This window comes from Podarcis liolepis (genome assembly GCF_965112155.1).
Source record: "Podarcis liolepis genome assembly, chromosome: 8".
NCBI classification, from domain to species: Eukaryota; Metazoa; Chordata; class Lepidosauria; order Squamata; family Lacertidae; genus Podarcis; species Podarcis liolepis.
In genome coordinates this window covers 48,428,209-48,456,166 of record NC_139560.1, presented here as the reverse complement: position 1 = coordinate 48,456,166, position 27,958 = coordinate 48,428,209, and the positions used below count along the sequence as shown (strand labels likewise).

General features: G+C 38.9%; 1 protein-coding gene and 1 long non-coding RNA gene across 28 annotated transcripts in view; one reads left to right on the top strand and one right to left on the bottom strand.

Moving 5' to 3' along the window:
• The window catches only part of PTPRM (protein tyrosine phosphatase receptor type M), a 395,597-nt gene that overhangs the window by 251,147 nt on the left and 116,492 nt on the right, over positions 1-27,958 (bottom strand). For all 27 annotated transcript variants that reach the window (XM_083518504.1, XM_083518498.1, XM_083518477.1 and 24 more), the window contains exon 3: positions 4,080-4,348. In XM_083518504.1, the coding sequence (XP_083374630.1) occupies positions 4,080-4,348 (269 nt within the window). The remainder of the gene's footprint in view (positions 1-4,079; positions 4,349-27,958) is intronic.
• Positions 14,702-26,955, top strand: LOC310714015. Its single transcript, XR_014529517.1, has 3 exons — positions 14,702-15,086; positions 25,537-25,659; positions 26,599-26,955. It is a non-coding gene; the product is annotated as an uncharacterized lncRNA (long non-coding RNA).

The window sequence follows — 27,958 nt, the reverse complement described above, 5'->3', positions numbered from 1 at the left end:
TATATACAAGATTTTGTGTGTGTGTGTGTGTGTGTGTGTGGATACTTTATTTGAGAGAAAAGAAAGGTAACAAATCCTATAAATGTGTGATGTTTAGTGAAAAAATACTGTCTAGCATTTTCTTCGTGTCTAGCTGCCAGGTTAAAAAAAAAAAGTTAACTCCAAGCTGTCAACTTTGCATTTCATCACAGTTGACACAACATCTTGAATGCAACATATGAAGCGAATTAGTCAAAATAAAATAAAGCTGTAGCAAACACGATAGTTGTTTGATTTCTTGGAAATTGTTTTGCTGCCTTATCAGTCAGAAAACAACTGGTTAAAAACACAAATTTCATTTGCTCATGGAAAGCTGTGTTGGATGTCTGCCTGAGAGATGTTTTACATCAGACTATCCCTCAGATGCCTGCCAAACAGGAAATAGGGAAGCAGTTTAACATTGCACTGTCCCTGATCCTCCCTGCTTCAGTGAAGAGCAAAATTAGCTTTTCATTCCTGCCACTTCCCCCTTCTCTATGAGAACAAAGAAGGGGGGCTGGCTTGCCACCCTAAATGCTTACCGCTGAAAATGTGCTGGCAGAGATAACTTGTCAGCTCCATAGAACAAAGGGAATAAATAGATTTACTTTCAATACATGACCTCACTTAGTAAACTCCTGCCTTTGTTTTTGCTAAGCAATTACAATTCCTGCAGTCCAAAGGTGAATTATACCTAATCATAAACTCTAATTCACAAAACTTATTTTAAAAAAAGAAAAGAATTTACTGATACCAGTGTGGTTATTTAATGCAATTATGTGAACAGAAAAAGGAAATAATCCCATCAAACAAACAAAAAAGTTCACTGCCGCTCTGGATCGTTTCTCTTGCGTCCCCTTGTCTCCATGTAGCACTTCCATGTGACTACATTTTTGCATGCATGCCACTTTCAAATTCGCACTTAGGCTCATAAAGAAGAATTTATGAGGTTAATGTCAACTAGAGCACCTACATGAAAATGATTTAAAGTGAGCAAGATTGAAAATTGGGCTCATACAGTAATGAAGTTGTTTGTACGGGGTTATTTTTCAAGGCCCACGATCCTGAGCCCATTTATTTCACAAGGGCTTCTCCTGCCTCACAGTAAATCAGTTCCCAGTTGGAACCAATATTGTGCTCTATTTTCGTTCTCAGAATCTGTTAGTATTTTTAGCAGCGGTGACTGAATCTCATTGATATGGCTTGAGTAAAGGGTCTGTTTACTGTTGGCCGTGTACACATATATAAGGGGCTGCTGCTATTCTGAAGTCATGAACCAGTTATAGCTCCCTCTCAGCCTTTTCTCCATTCCAGGCAGTATACATTATGCCCAGGGAACATAAAAAATGAAAGCACTGTAATCCAGAGGTTACAAAAATAAATGTTTGGTGTGTTAGTTGTGGCATTTTAGTTGTGTTTAATGCCCTGCTACAGCATGTAAAGGAACATGGTAGATAGGCTAAGGTTTGCACAACATTTGCTAATATGAAACTAGGCGAATACATGGTACATTTATGCAGCTAATGAAGAGATGAGCTTAGATATGAAAACCTGTGGAGGATCTAGGTCCCAAAGTACCTCATTTACAGAAAAAGCTGTCGGGCTTGGAAAGGTTAAAACTGTCTAGCACTAAATGAGACTCAGACTGCAATTCTAAGCACACTTCCATGGGAGTAAGTCACACTAAGCTCAATGGGACTTATTTGCAAGTCCTGTACACATGCTTGGGATTGCACTACATGGAATCTACTAAACTAAAATGAATCTAGGTAACAGCGGATCTGCTATAGTCCCCTTTTCATTCAACTGCACTGAAATACAAAATGGATTTGTGACCACCATTCATTAGCATTTAAACACTGTAAAACAGCAATCTGAAACAAACAGGCGCAAGCACATGAATAGCCCCCTTTTATTTCATTTTGGGCTTGGATTTTCAGATTATAAAGGAGAGGATTTATTTATGTGTTTGCTTTTCAGCAACCTGTTTTTGCTCCATGTAAACATGGAAGCAATGATTTAAGAAGAGAAGGCATGCAGTTTACTGCTTGCATGTGGGTATATGGAGCTAAGAATACAAGATATTGAGCAGACTGAACACAGTAGGGGTACTAACAACCTGTGGAGCTGCATAAGTCATCCTACCGGAAGGTTATTTTTTAACTGCAAACTTGTTCTACACCATAAAATAATTCTTTGACATGGTAACAACTATTCTGCAGTGAGGGTGGCAGCAAGTGACAAGTATCTTATTCTGCAGAAGCAACCCTCCCAGATACTTTAAAAAAAACAACCATGGAGAGGATAGAAATTATATAGAACAAGATATAATTATAGACAAGGTGAGTCTAGCAATAAAAAACCTTAAAAATGTGCATGCTACAGACCCAGATGAGTCTAAAATAGCCCCCCTACCATTATACACACACCAGCTACTTATGGACAACTTAGTTTAGTTTAGTGATGGAGCTCTAACTAATAAGCATTCTTCAGGATGGAGCAATTAGAACAAGTATTACTGCTAAGAAATAAAATAAAAAGAGCAAGTATCAGTTATGGAATTAAATCCAAAAGGCTAGATGAATTTGAAATTTTACATTTAAATGAACTGTGTTAAGGTAAAGGTACCCCTGCCCGTACGGGCCAGTCTTGACAGACTCTAGGGTTGTGCGCTCATCTCACTCTAGAGGCCGGGAGCCAGCGCTGTCCGCAGACACTTCTGGGTCATGTGGCCAGCGTGACAAAGCTGCTCTGGCGAGCCAGCACCAGCGCAGCACATGGAAACGTTGTTTACCTTCCTGCTATAAAGCGGTACCTATTTATCTACTTGCACTTAAGGGTGCTTTCGAACTGCTAGGTGGGCAGGAGCTGGGACCGAAAGACGGGAGCTCACCCTGCTGCAGGGATTCGAACCACCGACCATGCAATCGGCAAGTCCTAGGCACTGAGGTTTTACCCACAGCGCCACCCGCGTCCCATATGAACTGTATTAGCTACAACAAATATCCTGAAATCAAACAATAATTATGCTCAAAAGGCCATGCACACTAAGAATTAGCAGATATTCTAAGTATAGAAGCAGAATGTCTTCAGAAGTGTGACTTTATACTGAACAGTATCACTTCTATTAAATAAATACTAGTGGGAGTTATTTGCCTATATGTTCCAGGGTGAAGCAAACACCCGGACACTAAAATTATTTCTTTAGAATTCATGATAATGGGATAATTTTAGTATACCAATCAACAGCTCATATATTTATTTATTTTTATTTGTATATCACATTTTGTTTAAATTATTTTCATTTGTTTATTAAATCTTACCCTTCCTCCCAAAGGACCAGAAGTTTCACAAGGGAATCTTACTATATGCATAAAAATGTAATGCTGTCATCACTCAGCCTCAAAATGCTACTAAAATATATACTTATCAATAATGATAATCCTATAGAAAAAGTAAAATGAACAACACATTTCAGATGAAGACAACCTTCCTGGGGCACCAAGTTCTCCTGTCACACACCAAGCTTGACAGGATGGAATTCCCACCTGGTGAGTCTTGTCTTCTTGGAAAGATGAGGAAATGTCTCTTCATCACTTTGTTTTACCTACCTGGGTTGTTGGAAAGTATTAACGACTCATTATACAAGAGTTTAAAATGTAAATGCTCTTGTCTACATCCTGAAATAACTTGTTTCCAAGGCTGCTATAAATACATAATCGATTAGCCTGCCAGGGATTGTTTTCAAAGGGAAAACACGAAAAGATGCTGCTTTTACATGTTTTACCATTGGTCTGTTTTATTATATGCATTTGTGATTTATTTTTATTCTTACTGTAAGCCATCCCAAGAACTTGATCATATGACAGTGCATGAATGCCTATCAAACTAAGAAACGAACAAACAAACAAAGAAACAAACAAACAAACACATTGACTGATGTCAAAATTGAACCAAGTGCACACCTGTTAAATAAGGTTAGAATGCCTTATTCAGCAGTGATTCACATGAAATATTTTAGTCTGTTTCATATATGTAAGAAAAGAACAAACAAGCAGTACCTGATAGAAATTTGGCCAAAAGGTGCTAATTGCCAATTCTACCCTGTTCCAGGTTCCTGTAGGACCTCCGGACATATTCCACACTGGGCTACCAAGCTGACCGTTGTTGACTTTCACATAAACATTTAATATGCCAGGATTGGATCCACTCTTGCTGGAAACATAAAAATTGAAATCGATGCAATGAGTGTCGTTTTCTTTCAGGTGTGGTAGCAAAAGATGGGCTCTTTGTCCAAACTTCTCGGTGGTGTTCACCAACATGAAAGATCCTGAAGGAAACAAAAAATAAAAATAAAACCAGTCACTTGTTGAACAATTTCCTTTCCTCCAAGAAATGCATTTTTGTGCAACTAAAAAGAAGACATTACTAACAATGTTTTGCAATTGTTTAATAGCTTTTTTACAATGGTCTCAAAATCTAGAAATACGCCAGGTTCAAATTAGATCGGATTAGTTTGAAAAGAGGCAGTTAACAATTAAAAAATGGATAGGTTCATTCCTGTACCGATCCAAATTCATGTGGAGGTTTCAAAAGCTTAGTCTGCCCAGAAGAGAGCCAAAGTCAAGCACAGCTGCCTTTTGCAACTGGCATTTAGTGTGCTCAATACAAGGGCAAAAGTGGGTGAAATCATCCATCACACAGCACCTTTAGGGCCCCCTCTATTCTTGTCTTTGCAGTCATTTTAAATCTCCTCTATCAAATCTACTGGAGCAACATCTTGCCAAGATTTAAACTGAAAAAATATATTATTATTTTCCAATAGTAAGAATTATTTTTAAAAAATCATGTGAAGTAACTATGCGCTGAAGAAAAGGTCATAATGTGAATACATGTGCAGCCATCAGCTTTCAAAAGCTTGACTTAATGAGTAAATATTGTATGACCTGGAATGTATGGATAATAATCAGAGGAATAAGGCAAGACATTAACTGTCAAATCCAGCTTGCAAAAGACCTTTGAGATTTCTCGTTTAAAGAGAAAAAGCAAGTATTAAGGAACTTCAGAGTAAACAGAAGAAATCCTTTGGGCTCCATTTAGAGAAGTGATGTGATTTGCGTTTTATAAGAAAAGTGAATCTTTAATGGGAACTAAATTAAGTTACAGTATGTCATTTAGATGAATTGTTTTAGCTGCTGAGTTAGAAAATAGACAATGAGTCTAAGTCATGAGAAAACAACTTACTGAATTTTAAGGAAATCTGTCTTTTAACAATTTATGAATCTAAATTATTTTGGTGATATCATGCACTTTGACCAAAGTACAACCATATCTAATGTCTTTTTAACAAGGTTTCAAAATCAAAATATCAATGCTTCTCCACACATAAAAATTAATTCTGAAACAGCAATAACCACATGCAAGATCCACTGCAGACAACAGAGCACAAACAACATAACTGCTGGAGAACAAACACTTCCCCGTGTGCTTGTTCCAATATACAACACATACACAATACACAAGGCAGTCAGCCTTGAAATGGCTCTGCTTCAGAAACCAAGCTAATAAATCACCAACTTGGAAAATGACCACTGGATCAACATCAACCCACTAAAGCCCTACACCATGAGATATGCCTACATTATCTCATTTTTACTACATATGTAGTCTACTGTAACAGACATGGTACAACACAATATTTTGACTTTTCTCTCTCTCTCTATTATCATTTGTGCAGATCTATTGGCAAGTTGCTATGATTAGGAAGCTGCCTTAAACCATCATTCAGACCACTGGCCCATCTAGCTCAGAACTGTCTGCACTGGCAGGCAGTGGCTCCCAGGGTTTCAGGGTGGAGTCTCTCTCAGCCCTACCTGGAGAAGCTGGAGAGGGACCAGGTCCCTTCTGCTTGCAATGCATGTGTTCTACCACAACTATGATAAATGATAAACCACTAGTGTGCTACAGTGGAGAGAAATGAAAGCCTACATAGATCCTTCCCAGACACCTTAAGATCTAAAAACACAAATAAGTTAGGAATAGGTCCTGGTGTGTGTAGTGGAAACAGGTGTGCTTGTCAAGCAGCAATGTTCTACAGGTAAATGCAAATTAGAAAGCTTCAGTGAAAGCTTTATCAAACAAGTACTGTACTGAGAAAGAGTCTGAAGGAGAAAGAAACTGATGAAACTAATAATACAAGTAAAGCTGGATGTTGAAGATGTTGAACGAGAAAAACGCTGCAGAGCAGAAAGACTAAAGGGATTTGAGAACCAAGAATACAGGGTCAAAGTAATTTCATGTCCCAGAAACTCAGAAGATAGTATCCCTGACTGCCAACAGGAGAAGGGTTGGCTTAAAAAACTAAGAACTCTAGAAGTTATCGAACAATATGGGAGCAGATTTCCCCTTTCCCTCCTTCCCCCTAGCCCCCTCCCCAAAAATCTGCTCCAGAGAGTCCCCCAACCCTTCAACTCAGATTTAGTGTACATGCAAAGCATTGCAGGGGAGAAAAGAGAAAGGAAATATCATGTTACTCAATAAGTCTGTTCCACTAGTAGACAGGCACAATTGGATACCCTCTTCTGTCTTTTTACCATGTTCAGATGTCAATAAGACATTTTTAAAAAATCATTATTATTTAGCCCTTACATCTTGAATTCCACCAATGAGAGAATTCTCATTGATGGCTGGGATATGTGGATCAGACTACCTAACCAAGCATCATTTTCTCTGGTTAGTACCTTCTCTGTCTAGGCAATTATCCTGATTGTTTCTTGCAATTAAAATATCCATCTAGTTGTGGAGCATGTTAGTTTTAATGGTTTGGGGGAGACAATTTCCAACCACGTCTTTGTCACGGCTGTGCTGTGGAGTGGGTGCAGAAGGATGTAACCAAACTACAATGGGGTTTGGGGGGCGGAGAGACACAATAATGCACATGTGCATAACACCATCTGTGCACATGCACCAAGATTACATGTCTGGACAGCACTCTTGGGAAACCATCTAGGTTTTTCAGAACACTCAGTGAGAAAGCTTGTAAATACCAAACTGTTTCCGAACTGAACAGAGGGAAGTTACACAATTTCTATTAAAAATGTTCCCAAGGGACTACACATTATCAAGTGTTATAATCTTTTTATTTCTTCAGTGTAGTTTTCTAAGCTGAGATAATATGTGTTCTGTAAGTGCTCCTCTGCATGATTTCAGGTGCTCTGGAAGCTAATTAAGATAAGTGAAAATCACATTACAGTACTGCACACGTCAAATTTTCAATCTGAATGTATGGCAGTATGAAAGACTCCCTATGCTTTTAACATACATTCATAACTAACCTAGTTTTACTAGTCTTCCTTCAACATAGACAGGAGAAATGTGATAAGGGATGAGGACATTTTAAAATGAGATGTAAGTTTTTGAGATGTTCAGCTTTGTTTAATAAATACAAGTAAAATAAAAATGGTAAATTAGACCACTCTCTAGAAAATTTTCAAACCCAAACTGAAAGTTTTCTAGTGCAAATCATCCCAATGTGCAAAGAAAAAAAATCCACAAAACCCGCATCATACAGATGCACCCATTTTTGAGAGTTCACATTGTGAAATCCACATGGTTGGTGCTGGATCCATGCGCTGAGAAGCTGCACACACTGTTGATTCATCTATGATCCAGTCTCCATGTGGACACTGTGAACCGATAGTAGTGTGAATTGGGCCCCTTTTGCACAGATGAAATATTAAACTTGATCAAATTAACTTTGACATTTAGCAGTATGTAACAATACTAGTTAACACATCTTTTTGAAAATATAAATTATGCAACTTACTATTCTAATCTCAACTTTTAAATTGGTTATTGACTTAGGTGCTATATTCATTATTTGTCTTGTAACTTTAGGAGCTTTCTGAAGAAACAGTTTAAACAAGGGCTTTAATTACATCCAAATAACCCCTGTTTATACAAATGGCTGTTTTCTCGGAAAGGCCATGAAATCCCCAATGAGGGCATCAGTAGCAACTCACTGTGATGATCAAATATTTGCATTATCTAAATGTGTACTCAGTAACTTGTGGTGTTTACAGTTTATAAAGTTTACACAAGTTTATGGAAGTGAAAACAGGGTACTGTTTGTTCTTGGATATGTGGTACCAATTAACTTTAAAAAAGTAGGGACTTTAAAATCAAAAATCGAAACAGAGCTTGTACAAAATAAATATTGAAATCATATGCATACATCTTTGGAACTAAATGCCACTCAACTTATTGGAACTCACATCTGACTAAATATACTGTTAAAGATTGGGGGGGACCTAAATCCTAGAAATAATAAATGGTAGGATTTTGATTATTTGGGATGTGGTGAGAGAAATACAAGCTGTAGAGGAATTTCCTGAGTTATCAGATAAAAAACAACCTGGCCAAGCTATGGCCATTAGGAAACAATACAGGGCCACTGGCAATACAGAAGAACTGTCTTCTTCCCTTGCCCTGAGGTGTGAACAGAGACAGGGTGGTGTGGGGTTGGTAGGTTGCCAGTGTAACTGGGTGTGAGGTGACAGGAGAAGAGTCTAGATCAAGGGTTGTTGGGAAGAAGAAGAAAGAAGAAAAGATTGGTATCTGTCTTCAGTAGGCTGGCTGAAGACTGGCTGCACTGCTGTGGGGGCAAGCTCCTCTTGAAATGACCACGTTATAAGATCTGGACTCCCTCCATACAGGCTGAAGGTGTAAATAGGTGAATAGACCACATTTCTTAAAGCTGCTACGGTCTCTGCCATGTCTAAGTTCTCCAAAGGACTAACAGCCCCTGAGTGAGTGTCTGGAACTCCATGGACTCTTGCCACCGCTTGGCAGAAAGAGGGGGAGGCACCCAACTTCTGTAACAATACACAGGATTGGGCTGCCAGAACAACAACAACAATCAAAACCAGCATGTCCAGTAATGTCACATCTCTAAATATATCCTTGTTGGCTCTGGCTTCAGATCCATCTACTGTTGGTTATACTACTTTCTGGCCTAATAGTCCCAATGAACACCAGCCACCACAAACTAACTGCTCACAACAGTACACAAACTGGTCTTAAAGTTGCACTGTAGACAGAAAGAATACTGTGCCAGCAGCCTTTTTAAAAAGTCTTAGGAAGATTGCTTTTACAAGACAGGACATAAATATTTTAAATACATACATACCTACACAAACACACACAATGAATATCATTAAGCTGTGTGAGATTTAGAGGAAGAACTCATCTGCCAAAGCAAATTTCAGCTGCTTCTCATGTCATACCATTTCATTCAAAAGGATTTTTAATGAAAAGTGCATGAATGCACTGCAGTGTGTTTTTGTAAACTTACATTTCTCTCTCTCTCTCTCTCTCTCTCTCTCTCTCTCTCTCTGTATACACACACACACACACACACACACACACACACACTTGGAACATGCACTGCTTGTATGTCATGTAAACAGGAAAGACCGTGTGGTAGAAACATGAAAATGCCAGGGGAAATTGGTGTGGTAGAGCCAAACTTTGATACTGACATTACTGCAGCTTACCTGGATGGGGATGGGGCAAGGCAGGAGCAAGACAGGGCTTCGTGGATGCACCAGCAGGAGTGAGGCACTGGCTCTGCTGGTCCATCTGTGAATCCCCAACCTCACTGCCTTGTGTGCGTGTTTTAAATTAAAGCACAAAACATACAGATTTCCAGACTAATTCTCCCACCCCAGGAAATAAAAATATGATAATATGCAGGTAACGTACATTAACTGTATTTCCTGGTGCCATGCATATATGCTGTCACATGTGAATTGAGTGGAAGAATGCGTAAGTTAAAAATATTTCCACTAGAACAGACATTAAACTGCAAGACGGTAAAACAGAAGGAAAAAAAATGAGAAAAAGCCAGCTAATTCTGAAAACATCTTCACATTCTCTTATTCAGCAGCCTCCTAGTTCCTGAAGAGAGACCGGGATCCAGCCAGTCATTATAGTTGACAACTGGTAGTCCAATACATCATTAAATATATACAACACCCTGGAATTGAATATTAAATAGTAGTTTAAACTGTCAATTTCTCTACGTAATGGCTGATGAAAAGCTGATGGATAGCATTAGACCTCCCCTGTGGCACACTGCCAAAGGCATCTGTCCCTGTTTCAATGAATTTCAGTCAGGAGTTCAAGGTACTTGTTAATAAGTTTTCACTATAGACCAGCCTTTCTCAACCTTGGTCCCCATGTGTTGATGGACTACAACTCCGAACCTCCCTAACCACAAGGACCAGTGGTCAGGGATGATGGAAGTTGCAGTCCAACAACATCGGGAGAACCAAGCTTGAGAAAGGCTGCTATAATTATAGATGAAAATACGTCCTTTGTACTCATTATTAACACCTGCTTCACGTCAGAAACTTTGGCCCTCTGACCACATCTGTAAAAAATGCAAATTGCTACACCCTAGTAGGCCCAGTTTCAAGTTCAGCTTTGTCAGTGGATAATATTAAAAATGCAAGCATTTGCAGTGGAAAGTTTTGCAACGGGCAAATCTGTTAGATCCATTAATAAGTCCTAGGGGAGCAGGGCACATTATAAAGTGTAGTTTTGTAACAGATCCATATTGGCTGGAAAACTATTATTATATATGTAGAAAATGTGGCAGTTGAAACAATATCCTGACTTTTGCCTTCATGTTTGGCGAATTTAAATTACTGTAGTACAACTTGGAGAACACTGCTTTGCACTAAGCAAAGGTGAGGTTGTATTGTTCTTTGTTTTTCCTAACTAACATAAATTACAGTATATACAAGTGCTGGTGAAGAAGTTTTTTTTTTTAAAAAAAGTCTTGTGCTACTATTTCCAGAACACATGTGACTACATCCATCTACTAATGGGAAAGCCAGAATAACACAAAAATTCTGAGTGAAGAGAGGTCAAGCTCACATCTTTCATGTTATGGTACATGCCCCATTTGGCTTCATTTAATTGTTTTGCAGAAATTTGATTGCACGCACTCATGCAAAAAATCCTCCAACAATGCAAATACTATCAAACTTGCACTGACGGAACTGTTCTAAACGGCAGGCTGTTTGCTTTGGAAGCAGAAACTTGGAACAGCAAAACACAATCTGTAAAGTCCATTATACATTTATATAATGTAAAATGACTCGCCATATCTCTTCTCTTTTCCCTGAGATTTGGTGCCTAGAAGCACAGTTAAACTCTAGACAAACATTTCACAGGAACATCTGCAAGCCATAGAACCGATTCTGTATGATGCAGCTCTCTGAGATCCAGCCAATGAGAGGGTAGAGCCTGAGTTGCAGCCTAGCTGTATTCCAATAGGGAAAAGGGTCCCACACCCAACATATACATCACACACTTATTGACCATTTAGCTGGGAAGAGAGCAAAGCAGATAGAGAAAATGTAAGAGGCTATCATCCAAACCAGGGGTTTGCAACCTAAGGCCCGGGGGCCGGATGCGGCCCAATCGCCTTCTCAATCCGGCCAGTGGAGGGTCTGGGAATCAGTGTGTTTTTGCATGAGTAGAATGTGTTATTTACAATGCATCTCTGGGTTATTTGTGGGGCCTGCCTGCTGTTTTTACACACGCAGGATGTGTGCTTTTATTTAAAATGCACCTCTGGGTTATTTGTGGGGCATAGGAATTTGTTCATTCCCACCCCCAAAAAAATAGTCTGGCCCCCCACAAAGTCTGAGGGACAGTGGACAGTGGACCAGCCCCCTGCTAAAAAAGGTTGCTGACCCCTGATAAACCCTATATCCCAACCTCTCTCTAGCACAATAGCAGAGAAGGTGTTGGACTGAGAAGACAGCCTTTTGAATCCCCACCTTGATTTCAATGTTCTGGAGGAGGGTGCGTAAACTGGGCCACAGAGGACTGGCAAGCAATCAACAAAATGGTATGGCAAATCAGATCCACCATGAGTTTGCCACCTCTGCTCTAGCCTATCAAACCTCAGGTAACATAAAAATATATGTAACTGCTAATGTGCCACAAGACCCCTTTAAAAAAGTCATTATTCCTTAATTTGTTAGACATAAAATAAGCATTTTACTGGCCAGGATCCACACTATCCCCACATCTAGAGGCTGTGCAAGAAGATGGTAATGTATATGTTGTTTTATTTGTACAAAACATGTAATTTTGGCTGGTGGGAAAACAACTGTCTTAAATATTTGAAAGGGGAAAAGACTGTGTCAAAACCTACAGAATTAATCCAAGGTTAAAAGTTATTTGTAAAAACAAACAAAGAAACACAAACAGGCTATACTGAAGCTTCAGCTCCATAATGTCATCAGATAATGTGTGTTGATAAATACATGTAATATTGTTGCACTATCTTAGCGTGATGGGAAGGGTCATAGCACAGTAGCAGAGTACATACTTCACATGCAGAATATTCCAAGTTCTATTCTTGGCATCTCTAGGCATGAGTAGGAAAGATTCCTTTCTGGAAGAAACCACTGACAGCCACTGACAGTCAATGTGGGCAAGACAGAGCTAGATAGGCTAATAGTCCTGTTTTTGACTCCACCAGCCCCTTTTCAGAGGGCAGGCTTACGTTCCCACATAATAAATAAATAATGCAGTACTATTTATTACCAGATGGAGTTTCTTTTGCTATTATAACAAAAAATCAAATGACTTGATATATTACTACTAGTTATAAGCAACACAATCCCGTGTAGGTCAAATTAAATAGGGCTGCCATACGTCTAGAAATCAGCAACATCTGGACGTATGACAACCCATGTTGTCAGTGTTGTTTTCACCGACTTTCCCTAAAAGTAGCTCAAAAATGTCAATTTTTTGCTCAACAACTTCGCCCCCCCCCCCATTAAAAAATCACTGTTTGAAATGTGGTAACCCTAAATTAAATTAATGCTCCTAGGAAATTTCATTTAGGATTGCTGCCTTAAGAACAATATGCATGAAACTACACATCTTTTCTAAACGTGTGGTTTCTTGCAGTGGGAAAAATCTGTTTAAAGTAGTCTGAAATGTTGATCACAGGCACAGTGCATAAATCTGAATGAGGGAAATCAGATTTTAACATTAAGAGAAAGGAATTCTATAAAGCTAACTACCTCATCCTTGACGCAGCAACTTTTGACCTGCTCTGTGGGAATTCTCTTGTATAACAAATGTATATACTCATACTGTTAAGTTGCTTCTGGAAACTGCTCGATGCAGGTAAATGACTGCCAGAGAAGATCTCATTTTCACTGCAGAGCTTACAACGTGTGTGTGTGTGTGTGTGTGTGTTAAAGAACATGCTGAATAACAAATATACAGGAAGACAGGTCTCATACTGAATATGCTGGTGCTTAATAAAATACTTTACAGGACAAGCATACTTAATGATTAGCATACTCTACAGATGAGGAAATAAACAAAATACACCCCACCCAATCCACAAATCCTTGTACTCAGCAAGTAGCACTCTTGCTGAGTAGGGTGCAATATCTCTGCTAGCAGGAATGTAGTATACAAGGGCAGCATAGATGCATCCGCTGCATCCCACACAAAATGCGGGGTTAATGCCACTGGAGCTGATCCCTACAACCACTTTCACATGGATAAAATTTAGAATGAGATGTTCTGCTATCTTTGAACATTTGGCAATACTTTGTAGGCAACATGTCAAAAATGGCATATCGTGAGCACAAACTGTTTATGAAGCATTTTATCCTCCACCCCTGATCCCAAAAGGAATAAAGCTAACAAAATCAATTACAGCACTGAAAAGCAATGAAGAACATAAAAAATGTTCACTCTGTAACTAGTCCACCACCTTTAATAATCTCTTGTTTGATTTTCCTCCTGTAGTTAACTGCAAATAAGTCCCATATTTCTAAAAGCACCATTATACAAGGCTATATGTATAGCAAGTTCTTCACACCCCAACCCCCGCATTCCTACTCTGAAATGTGCCAATTGATTTAATTGTTTTGTTTTACAGAGATTCCTCTCTGTAGCTATTCCAGGAAATGTTTTAAAATATTAAAGTACAGTGGTACCTCGGGTTAAGAATTTAATTCATTCTGGAGGTCTGTTCTTAACCTGAAACTGTTCTTAACCTGAAGCACCACTTTAGCCACAGCACGATTTCTGTTCTTATCCTGAAGCAAAGTTCTTAACCCAAGGTAATATTTCTGGGTTAGCGGAGTCTGTAACCTGAAGCGTGTGTAACCTGAAGCGTATGTAACCCAAGGTACCACTGTACAAGTTCAAATTAAAAAATTAAAATCATTTCCCCATGTAACAGGGTTATGTGGAAATGCTATGTAAAACACATTAAAATAGGAATGTGCTCATTTAAAAAAATCAATTTATCATTATATACCTTGAGGCGACAGGTGAAAACGTTCCTCTTTGATCAGGCCTTTGGCTGATTAACATCGCATACCCCTTTCAAATGTGTTTGTGGGAGGGAGTAGGGTAAGGGACTTATTGGTTTGGGTCCCCCGCCCCTTCTTGTTTTTATTACACATTTTGTGGTTTTTATATGGCATCTCTATGTTGTCACGTGCCCTAACATGTGTGGATGAAGGGTGGTATACATATTTAAGAATAAATTGAAAATAAAATAAAATAAGGTCTTCCACCAGGCACCTGAAATTAACCCTTTTAAACAACTGATTCGTTCCATTCTGGTGAGATATCTAGGCCTCCCTGGGAGTGATGGCACCTAGAGGCCTGCTTATGGCAAATGCCACCCTTCCTAACTTACCAAAGTGGAGAGGCAGCAAGGAGGACATTCAGTAGGGTTTCCTTTTTCCTCTGAATGTTGCCACATCTGCACAGCAGGACACACAGATGCCTGAAACCATGGAAAAGGAGTTCATAGTGTCTCCAGATACTGCTGGGCATGTGTCTTTAACGTACTATAATATCTAGAGACAATGGGGAACATTTCCCACGATTCCCAGCATTAGTAGCATTAGTACACTGTGAGCATGAACAACATCGTTAAAGGCATGAGGCCCTACTGAGCTGTTTCCTGGAAACTATCTAAGCTACCTTCTCCCACAAACACTTTGGTAAGTTTGGGAAATGTGGGATTCCTCTCTTCCATTTTCACTCTGCCACTAATAAATGCCCTTATTCAGAAATATGCATGGAGAGTTGGGCTGCCTACACTGTGCGCATCTCATTGATTAGTCAGCATAATCAGATCTGAAAGTATATCTAAGTCTCACTGTGCAGGGGAGGAGGTAATTATCACTTAATCTTGTCAGTATGACCATCTGCTCAGCGCTATACTGTGGTTTCAGCCCAATCACTCAAACAGCACAGTCTCACATCATAGATGCCAGATCCAGCCATAAGAATCACCCACACAACCCCTATTGGCTCATGTTGTTCCTCAGCCTGACAAAGGTTTGCGCCTGGGAGCAGGGGTTCTTGTTGTGCCCCACCAACTTCCTGTGACAAAACCAGAGGAGGAGGATCACACGAGGCTCAAGTAGAGTCAGTGAAAACTAACAAACTCCCTGTTATTACAATCTGAGATCATGTCCCAGTTGGAGAGGCTACAGATCAAGGATCACCAATCCTTTTAGGCCACTGGGACCATTTGGATTTTTGAGTGAATTGCTCTGGCCTCTGGTCATTTCTTTCCTCCTTTCCCTAGATAGAACTGCTGAAGAAAAAAGGCAATTTTTTTGCAAACAGATGCAGGAAAGTATCATTAGGACCTCAGGGTAGAAGTTAAATAGTTTATACTAAAGTGTTCTGTATATAAAAGAAAGTCAGTCAAGCAAGCAGGACTCCTGAAGGGTGGCAACACCAGTAAAAAAAGTGGGGAAAGAGAGCAATGGTGGGTGAGGGGAGGGGAGGTGCGTCAGAAGGAGAAGGGATTCATATTGCTTTACATATATGCATTAGAAATTTTGTGTTAATGTAACAGCTGTATATGTAATAGCATTTTTGTTTTAAAAAATGCCGTTTAAGTTGTCTGTTGTTGCTTTAGTTTCTGTATACCACTTAGACATATATTTTATATTAAGTAGTCTAGAAATAGTCTAAATAAAACAAGATTAAACTGCAATAGTAGTTCAGATATCTGTGAAAATCAGAAAAAACATAGTAATCTCCATCCACCCCTCTCCCCAATGCTCTTCATCTGAGTTTTATCAGAACGCTAAATGTAAACTTCAATAAGCTCAAAAAGTAAGGTAATTTAATAAAAGAAAAACAGTTTTATTAAGTCCTTATTACTTTCACTTCATTATCTGTTCAATTGGTGGATTATCTAATATCATTAATTTTAACACAGATCAGAGACAATGAATACTGGATTAGTCTTTTAAATGTACTGCATCACCTCATCTTTTGCTAATTCTCTGTCACTTTGCAATATATTTTAGTAATAAAATTCTCAGAGATCATACCCAGAAACAGAAAAAGCAATGGCTGGAAAATGTCAATGATAGGCAACCTTATATTAATATTGTTTAATACTTCTATGGAATTATTTTGCTCATACATAGTAATTAAATTTCAGATGAGAAGAAAGCTGTTAACAATTCCTCCTTCTTACGTACTTTCTTTTTGGATGGGAAAAATAGGAAGCAAAACAAGTTGCTGACACAATTCAATTTTATAGCAGAGTCTCCTTTTCATTCTGCCAGTCAACTCTTCATCTGGATTTACTCCTGTATGCATTAGCAATGAGCAAATATAAAAGTCGGTTTCTCAGGTGTCACTCCAAACTGGAAGGCAATTCTGTCTGACCAGTAGGAGGCAGGTAATAGCAAAGAACTTCCTTGAAGGCACTCCTTAGGATGTCACATAGCCTACCTCTTCAGAAACTTTCTTGTCTAAGCAGGAGATGGAAGTGCTTTTATGAGATATCTGTGGTTTTTAAAAGAGCTGCTTTGAAGAAAAGGAACTGGAATTTTTTTTCTAACTAAAGAAGGACCATCTTCTCAGAGTCAAAGACCTCACTGTCTCACACAACCCTCATTAATTTGGTAAATTCAGAGTTGGTTAGGTAGGAAAATTTCCCTATGCTAAGACTGTAGAAAGGAGACAGCCATCCAAAGCTCCTCCATTCATTTGTTTAACCCCTTTAAAATCCCTCTAAAGTGGTTTTAGTGGTTCTAAAACCACTAAAAGAAAAGTCCTATTATCATGATTAGATACTTGGGGTGGTATTCCATTACATATTTGCGCTAGCACAATGAGACCACCTCCCCCCAAAAAAAATCTGTCTTGGAGAGTGGAGGGAAATGCCAGAACAGATTTAGAGGACATGGGAAAGGGAAGGAGCAGAACGTTCTGCTGCTCAAGGAGAAATCCTTGCAACAATAGAACATTATTCTTAAAGCTATGTTGAGTACAACCCTTTGTTTTCTGCAGAGTAATACTACCATCACCTGTTATGTGTCTGGGAGTTACAACAACCTTATGAGACGACTGGACATTTGGACATCCTAGCCTGCTGCTTAGAATGGAATCTGTGTCTTGGAATAGGGAAAGGATCATTCTTGTTATTGAGGTGTCAGTGTTTTATATGTTTGTTAATTATTGATTAAATTCAAATACAGTGGTGCCCCGCAAGACGAATGCCTCGCAAGACAGAAAACCCGCTAGACGAAAGGGTTTTCCGTTTTTGAGCTGCTTCGCAAGATGAATTTCCCTATGGGCTTGCTTCGCAAGACGAAAACGTCTTGCGAGTGTTCCGATTTTTTTTCGCTCCCCCCCTTTTTCTAAGCCTCTAATAGCCTTTTAGCCGCTAAGCCGCTAAGCCTTTAATAGCCGCTAATCTGCTAATAGCGCTAATCCGCTAATAGGGTTGCTTCGCAAGACGAAAAAACCGCTAGACGAAGAGATTATTTTCGTCTTGCGAGGCACCACTGTAGTCTGTTTTCAACTGGTTACTTTGGAACCAGAAGGAAGGGTTATCCAAAGGAGAACCTTAAGGAAACTTCTTCTTGATGCCAGAGAACATTATGGTGGTGATTTGTATCCAGAAGAATTTGATGTCCCTCTTGCCAGGGACCAATCACTACCTTGTAGAGTTTGGGCTCACTGCAAGGTTCCATAACCTCTGCAGAACTCTCTTTCTTGTCCCCATAATTTTATTATTTTAAAATTTTGTAAATCATGCCTTCACACAAATATGGATTCCACAGTGGTATACATAAAAATTCCAAACGTTAACACAATATTAAAACAGACACTATCAAAACACAATAAAACATCAGAGGCAAGAAACTGACTGCCCACAATAATCTACAGTACAAATTCAAGCTTTCAATTGAGGGGACAAAATGCATTGTCAAGACGCACTGCTGTTTACTCTGCAGTCATCTTTGACAGCACACTTGCATTCTGACTATGATACAAAATGGTCTAGATTGTGCGGCATGGCTGTGGTGTGTATGGCTTCAATTTGAAGGCCTTTTGGCCTCTTCCAGATCCATGATTCTATAATTGCCATGACTGACTCACAGCTGCTAGGCAGAAATTTATACCTGTGGTGATGTTTCATGTCATCTCTAACTATTGTTTTTCAGATCTTTTACAAAAAGAAGTTTTGAAGAAACCCTTAGTTCATTTACACACTCTGCCCTGCTTAAAAAGGTTATTTTAAAGTTATTCATCTTCAAAAAGTTATTTAATACAGAGATGCATACAGTTGCCACTAAGGAAAGAAACTTTCCTTTGAATTCAAACACTCTTTTCATGCATCACTCACATGTAGGGTAATCATAAGATACTACGGGGAGCATACATGGCTGTGCTGCTGGCACTGAAAATGGTGCCCTCAACTGGTCCTATCCCACTGCTGTTTATGTACCCCACATGGGCATCTGCAAATAAACATCTGCTTAAGCTGCTTACAAAGAGACACCCATTTGCAGACTTGGTGCTTAACGTGTGAATAGCAATGGGGCAAGGCCAGTGGGAAATGGAACACTGTAGGTGCAGTCTTGCTTCCTGTTGTATCCATGATTGCTGAGAATATGAGTAGCATGTTAAAAGGGCTAGAGAAAAAGGGAAATTGATGTCACTCAGATGACAGGTTCCTTCTCCCCATAATGAACTAGACAACACTGAACTCCTTGTAGAATGAACAATGACAATACAAGATGTATGTGAGCTAAAGAATGATACATAACAGTCATTATCACTGAAACCTAGTTGATGCCCAATAACAGAAGTCCATAATTAAGGTCAGTATGTTATTAAAGACACAACCTATGTGATGGTGATAGACTTGTATTGTAAATGCACAACTGTCCTACTTACATCTAAAGCTAGGTGTGAGAGTGGTCACGTGGGTGAAAACTGCCGAACACCAATACTAAGAAAGCTCTCACCCCTGCAGTCCATCCCCTTAATCCCTTCTTCCTTAACCAGGCTCTGATACAGGAAGGAGGGCTAATACATTCTGAGAGATGTCAGTGTGGGAACAGTTTTGTATGACAGAGAGATATTATGACAATATTTTTCCAATAAAGAATAGCATACATATTACAGTTGCCAATAAAATTGTAAAAATAACTAATATAGCCGCATTATAACGATACAGCACTACACAATTCCGCTCTTCAAATACTGAGTCGTCTCATACCCTTTACATTTAAAAGATACAGTGGTACCTTGGTAGTTGAATGGCTTAGTTGTCGAACAAATTGGCTACTGAATGTCGCAAACCCAGAAGTGAGTGTTCCGGTTTGCAAACGTTCTTTGGAGGCTGAACGTCCGACGCAGCTTCCGCGGCTTCTGATTGCCGCTTCCGGAAGCCACACCTTGGTTTTCGAACCGTTCCTGGAGTCAAACAGACTCCTGGAACTGATTAAATTCGAGAACCAAGGTACCACTGTATTGTGAAAGTGTCAAGGTAAAAGGACAGGACTACCATACGTTCTAAGTGCCCCAATTTAAGTGGGACAAGCATGTTTTCTTTGAAGGTGCCCCAGACTCTGCCTTCATCCTGGGCTGCCCCAATTTCACGCCGCCTGTGGATGGGGTCTGTAGAAGCAGCTCCTGTAGCGGCAGAAGCATTGTAAAGGAACATTTTCTAGCCTTTGGGAAGAAGGTATGAGGCTCTGACAGGATCCTGGAGCCCTTCTGCCTCCTTCCCAAAGCCAGCAAGCACTTACAGGGCTTTGGGAAGGAGGCAGAAGGGCTTTCACACCCTGTTAGAGCATCACGCCTCCTTACCTAAGCCAGGCAGAAGCTTACTGGGCTTTGGGAAGGAAGTGCAAAGCTTGGGTCCTGATTTTTATTGGGAGCATGTTGGAACTTAGGAACTGCTAGCTTTTAAAATAATATCAGACCTCCTGGCACATCTTCCTTTATTTAGAAGCAAATATTCTGATTTATACACCTGCTAAGCCACAGTGCTTAGCTTTTAAGATAGCCTATTATTCTCATTAATTTCCAAGGGAATCAGCTTGCTTGAATCTCAGCATTGTATCTTAACTGATTTGTGGACTATGTGGTCAGCTTCTCAAAATTAGAAGGAATGCTGAGTAGAGGAGCTCATAGAGGGAAGAGAGAAAATTAAAAGATTAATCTTTTCACTACTCATTATCATTGTTTACAGCTTTCCATTTATCTCTGTTCAAGTGATAAATAGACTGATCTGTTGCACTTTTGTTATACTCAATTTCTCTGGATAAATAAGCCTTAGTACTTCTTGTATTTGATTGTTTCCTTCAGAGACAAGGCTAGCCAACTTTGCTTGGAATACTTAAATTCTAGAGGAGGAGCTGTTTTTCTGACTTTGCGCAATCATGCATATTTCAAATTCTGATAGGTTTATGTTGTGTGTTTTAAACATTGCTTCAAAGTTAATACTGTTTAAGTATTCATTGTTTGTGCAGCTGCTAGCAAGCAAACTCAAACTTTAATCATCATCATCATCATCATCATCATCATAATCACAATTCTCAGCAAGAGTAATCTAGTAAATGGAGTGAGATACTTTATATTTCTCAAGAAAGGATTAAGTATACCTTTACTGGAGATTCTTTATGGGGTGACTCTTCCACTGGTATCTGTCACATTTTATTTAGCCTTACTTTTAGTTTGTCTAGGCTAATATTTGTGAGTTTTCCGTACAGTGGTACCTCAGGTTACATATGCTTCAGGTTACAGACTCCGCTAACCCAGAAATAGTGCTTCAGGTTAAGAACTTTGCTTCAGGATGAGAACAGAAATCGTGCTCCAGCAGCGTGGCAGCAGCAGGGGGCCGCATTAGCTAAAGTGGTGCTTTAGGTTAAGAACAGTTTCAGGTTAAGTACAGACCTCCGGAATGAATTAAGTACTTAATCCGAGGTACAACTGTATTTACTACCATGTTGACCTTAGCAGAAATTGTAAACATGGGATTGTAGTCAACTTTTATCCATAGTAGACCCATTAAAATTAATGGCCATGACTAACTTAGGTCTATTAACTTTACTGGGTCTACTCTGAGTAAAAGTTATTTGACTACAAATACAAAAGTTATTTGACTACTTCTGGATAGGATGGTCATTTATTTATTTAAAACATCAATAGATAATTTGAGATTGAGAACAAAGGTTAGTTCTTATTTTTACAGTGCTTATTTTTGCCTACACATTTGAAATGGGCCTCAACAATCAGAAAAATAATTGTTTTATCGGTTTGGAACAGCAAACAGCCAGAAGTCAGCAGTAAAGCACTTGAGAGCACTGTACCTTTTGTCCCACCCTCTGTGCCTCACATACAAACACACACACAGTGCTAGAGACGCTTATAGCACACTAATGAGAGCACTGGTATAAAGGAAGTGAAACTCTTTTACAAGCCCAGTGAAATCCACAGTTCTATGAAGTCTGTTGGCAACAATCACAAAGGATCTTGGAAGTCATATAAAAGTTACCAATGCCAACATACTTAAAAGCACTAAACCAGTCAGTTGCTCCATCTTTTCAAAGAGTCAAATCCTTATTGGTGATCCATATACTCATATGGAAACGGAAGCGGGAGGAGGAAAACTTGCATCTTGCTTTATTCAGACGCTACAGCCAACAAATGTTTTTCTAACCAGAAATTACCTCCATTTATTTTATCTAGACATATTTATGAAAGATGAAGCTATTTTTTATATATAAAAAAGAAAACAAGCAGTAAGTGTTTCATATTAATGTACAATACTGTAATACATTAGCAATTTTCCATTAGTGCAAGTACATCTATAACAACTCAGCAAGAAAGATATACACCCTCATGGCTCTTTCATTTAAAGACAGAATTACAGGAAAATAAATAATAACTATTTGTTCTGCAATGCAAGAACATCAAGGCACCACTGGGTATCAAACAACCTCAGGGTTGGAATTTATAAAACTTATTTGAATAACATGCCCAATAATAAGAACTCCAGAGAATTATTACATGCCTGTGTAATTTAAATATATATTGTGGGTCGCACAGAACCTTTAAATATTATTAATATGTGTATTATTTAATATTTATATTATATTTAATATAATTCACTTTGATATGAAGATTCCATGAAATACTGCCAGAACAATGCAAGATCTCAAAATGAAGCTAGAAAGATCCTGATACTTCGTCAAAAACTCAATGCTGAAGACTCTAAACAGCCAATGTTTGCCTGTACTTTTGCAACTTCATCTTCTATTGTCTTCTGGTTTGCTTGCTTTGTTCCTTACCAGCTTGTTCATAATTTCATTTCATTCATAATTTTATTTGTATGCCACTTTTCCATACACAAAAAATATGCTTAAAGCAGCTTACAATAAAGAAAACAGGAATCTATTTCAAAATCAAACACTACAAAAACAATTTCATAATAACATAATAAAACAACAGCACAACAGCAAATATAAAAGCATACAAAAACAAAATTTCAGTACTGTAAACAAGATTACGTGAATGACATCCAACAACAAAAATAACAGCTTGACAGCTTCACCTTGGTTCTAGAAACACTTCTACCCTGGTGTTCCTCACCTACAGAAGCTTCTTATAAATAAGACTTCCAAAAGCAAAGAGTGGGGTGGTTGGAAGTGCCATCTGTGTGTGTGTGTGTGTGTGTGTGTGTGTGTGTGCGCGCGTGCGTGCATGCGTTTGGGCACACACTGTGGGTGCTCAGCTGGGCGACCCAATGAGTCATGTGTGTGACGTCGCACAGAGCAACATGGGCACAATCTCCACAAGGGTTCAGCCCAGTTGCTGCCGCAGTGCCAGAGAGCCAACAGAGGCAAGGCAGCCGGCAGTGGTGGGCGGAAGCCGAGCAGCTTGCAAGCAACATGACATCACCCACAATCTGGGGTTCAACCGATGTTTGCTCCAATTCAGCGGTAAAGATTGGGTTTCCCAGGGTAAAGTGGCGGGACAAGAGGAAATCTGGATGAGCCCCAAGTTCAAAAAACAAGGAGCAGAGAGACATATATAATCATTATCATAAATGTCAATCTGCCTACTTGTAGAAGTGGTACATAAAAAGTGTACGACTATCGGAAAGCTGTTTCTTACGTACACTATTATTAACCAGCACATAAAATGTGCAGAAAACAACTATGGGTAGTGTTCAGCTAAGTTTTGCTGTAAATGAACCCCTTTAAGTTAATGAACATGACTAAGTTTGAGGGCCTTATCGGTAGTGGCACCTGCCCTGTGGAATGCCCTCCCAGCAGATATCAAGGCAATAAACAACTATTTTACTTTTAAAAGACAACTGAAGGTGGCCCTGTTTAGGGAAGTTTTTAATGTCTGACGCTGTATATATTAATATTTGGTTGGAAGCCGCCCAGAGTGGCTGGGGAAACCCAGCCAGGTGGGCAGGGTATAAATAATTATTATTATTATTATTATTATTATTATTATTATTATTATTATTATTATTATTATTATTTTCCTTTCAATAGGTGTACTTTGAGTATAGTCTAATGCTACCCTATGGCAATAAAAAAATAAACTATTTTTAATTCAAATGTGCACTTTGAAAGTTAGAGTCTCCCTGCAGAAAGATAAATAATTCATACCTAAAAATGTGCCATGTTGATCACACCATATGTGACTACACATTTGAAAAAATACCTTCAATTTTTTTTAAAAAAAATGTAATTAATATTAGACATATGCTGCATTTTAGTTTCAATAATACTTAGACCACCACTCGCCCACTCCCAGCAAATGTACAGACTAAAAAATTTGGTAGTTTGTTTTTTAGTTCTCTCTATAAATAATATAAAATAAAATAACTCCTTCCATTGGCACAGCTTAGGACATACAGATGTAAATATGGACAGCATTCTTTTAAAAATAAAATAACCTCTTGGAAGCAACAGCTTACTCTCCTCCCCCTCAATTTAGCATGTGCACACACGCACGCACACACACACAAAATACTGCTAAGATTTTGAGAAGAAGCAACAATACACCAAATAACTCTATTGATAATGATTTATTATTTATTCACCAGCAATAGTGTAAACATGCTGAAGTCAAGTCAGCATCCCAATGGCAAGTTCTTCCCCGCTCTCCAGACAGGCTGCAAGGCTTGGGATGTCTTGGTATCTAAATCCCCACTATCACTCACAGCCACCACATATTCTATTGCATTTTCATGCAAACTACAGGCAATAATCATGTGTTCAATCCACATTATGATGGCCATATTACATTTTGTTGCATTCACTTGGAGACTATGTTAGTAATGCATGCAGAAATGGGTTTTCAAGGTCTACCAGTAAAAGCAGTGGGGTGGGGTAGCAAAACCTAATAATAGTTTTCTAGCATTTTAATCAACAGCTTGATTTAAGGGCTCAGATTATGAAACAGCTTTCCCCATGAAGTGTGGCTGACCCCTTCCCTCACTATTTTTCACACATTACTGAAAAACTTTTAATACCAGACAGCTTTTATTTTTTGAAGGCGACAATGTTTTTATGCATCTTCAACTGCTGACCCAGGGTTTTTTTGTTTTTGTTTTGCAGTTAATGTTATATGTGTTAAAGACTCCCCTGAGTTTTACACTAGAAGGGTGAGATATGAATATTTTAACTAATAAGAGCCAACTGAAAAATTAGAAGCCCCATGAGGAAACTGCCCCAAATCTCCTTTGCATGGTAGAGCTCCTTATGGCGGATTTAACATATGAAAGCTGCTTTAAATATGTTTTAACATAAACACATGGAAGTGTTCCCCATGTTAGAAACTGTGCAGAAAGTCTCTTCATGCCAACCCAGTGATGGCAGCTTCCATGTGGTCACCACACTGCGGGCAGTGATCACCATTTTCCCAGCATCTACAGCAGTCCAGGTGAATCAGTGGTGGTTGGATAATGCCTTTGCAATTTATATTAAATGTGAATTGTGGCCAAGGACATATTAAAATAAGCTTGCAGTTAAATTTCAACTATGCTAGCCCCAACTTTACACCCATTATGCAACATTCAAAGACTTCTGATCAAAGCTGCTAAATGTAGTATAATACTTCACACTAATGAATTGCTTTGTGTACGTCTCCAATAAGATTACATCAAGATGCTTTCACTTAGATATCTTACAAGCAACAATGAGATTTTTTAGTGCCTTTGAGAACATCTACACTTTTGTAATGCCACACAAAGGAATGCATCGAACAAAAGAAAAAATGGTAATTATACTTTAAATTATTATGCTACAACTAAAATGCCTTGCATAACATCCTCGTTATAGACAAGGGTTAACAGCAGAAGAGGGGCAAAACTCTCTCTACAGCGGTACTGGTTGCATTTAGTTAAGACCACTGCAAAACATTTGTAGGCACAGTCCTATCATTGAATTACATTCACTGGATGAGGACAGGACTCCAAATAAACTTGTTACACCAGAAGGATGCCGATACACTATTGTAACTGATTTATGCAAAGGAATATGATTAAAATCCTATATTCAATGAAAGATCAGTCCCACTCCAAACACTGGTGTAATGCTCCACATATAAAAGTTGTGTTTCACCACTGAAGTCAGTAGGAGTCCAAGATTACTGCCCCGGTCATAATGGGAGGTGGCATTCAGACCAGCTTTACAGCCAGTCATAGCAAGCTAGTAGCAATACATAAGATCCAGAAGAATCAGTGCTCAGAATGAAGTAGTCAACTGGACATCTAGAAAGTAAGCTAGACTGTAAACATGAAGGCAGTGGTCTAAGGCTTATTAGGCAGATGGCCCTTAAAACTATGGCTAAGCGATCAGAAGGAATAAACATGAAACTTTTTAAAATCTTTGCTTCTGAAAAGATTTGCTCTTCTAACAGGAGCAACTTGCAGCAAGAAGTAAAGGAACAGAAACAAAACAAATGATGCTTTGTGCCTTTAACAGCTATGTGTCTGGCACAAATTAATCAAGCCAAGCCTTTTCTAGCAGGAAAATACAATTATGGCAAAGTTTTACCAGTTGACATTCTGTCAAACATCTGATAACTTGTGTGCAACGTATAACTTATTTTGGGACTCCCCACATTCTGAATGCTAGGGGGAAATGCCAAAGTTGATTTTTTTAATAAACTAAAAAGTTCATTTTTATAAACTTGAATCAAATCCTTTTTAAACAGAAATGCCCAAGCACTGTAAAGAACACACATCTGATATATCCAGTGCTGTACACACACTACCCGCTAAAGCATCCGAAAGCATAAGCAACAGCTCCAATCTCCTGGGATACTGCTGGTGTGATAAGCCAGCCAACAGCATGAACTGAGGAGGGGCGGGAGAGCAGAACAAGGTCAGAGATGAAAATAACAAGCAACTACTGAGAACTTGGGGCAGTGCGGCAGAATGGGATGATGGAGAAGAGCAAAACTAAGTTTGTGGGTGAGATGAGGTGAAACTGGGGACTACATGGCTCTCAGCTCATTCTCTTAACCATCACTATGTACACTAGCTTTTGAGTAAACTTTTAAATAATTGAATCATTTCATTTATTCATTGGGGGGAGTCCAAACAGCTTGCTTAAAAAATGCTGTGGCTCAGCAGAAGTTTTTAAAACCTCTTGCAGTTACACCCAATTATTAGTCTGCATTTTCTTGGATGAGCATTCATACAGCCATAAATATTAATAACTGAACTTTCTTAAAGCTTGTCTTCAGCTGTTCCATCATATTATCAGCAAACAAGATGGTATGTTTTAATATTACTTAGCCATCTGAATAAAAGACTAAACACCTTTTGGGGATTTGACAGATCATTTACTAAAATACAATGAGCCCTCAACTTACGCAACCCAGTTGTCACAAAATTGTGAGCAAGCTTTAAAGTAATAATGGCTGTTTCTTGCATGACGAATCTAATACTGTCAAAATCATATTTGCCTATTTTTTTCTTGAATTATCAAGGAAGCTAAAGTTAGGAAAACAATTATCTCTACATAGATGAGCTGTCAGAAACAAACTGAAGGAATTCTATAATTTTACTTGTACCATCAGGTTCGATAGTTCAGTGCAGTAACCCCAGGTGCTCTGCAAATAGAGCAAACCAGATACCACTACAATCTTCTAGCAAAACCCTTTGATACTTGAGAATTCACAACCCCCACGTATGCAGAGATATAATTTGATGAGTGTTTCTGCAAGTACCTGAGACCAGTCAATTTCAAAGGATGCACACATTTCATCAACTGGAGCCTCTCTGGAGGCTGCTAGTGAATCTTAGTTTGCATATATTATTAGCATAATACATTTGTTTTTCTGCAATATATTGACAGGGCGTGTTGATGAGCAACATGAAACTTCAGGGGTTTTTTCCCCATTCAAGAATGGTGCTTGCATTCCAGTCTTCTCTTCCCTGCTATGCTTTCTGGTGCCTTTAAGGGGCAAAAAGGCAGCTCTTCTGTCATTCCACTGTCCTGGGATACTTCATTAATTTTGGATTGCTGTACCTACACAGCTTCTTGCCTTGTTATCCTTCAGTCATGCA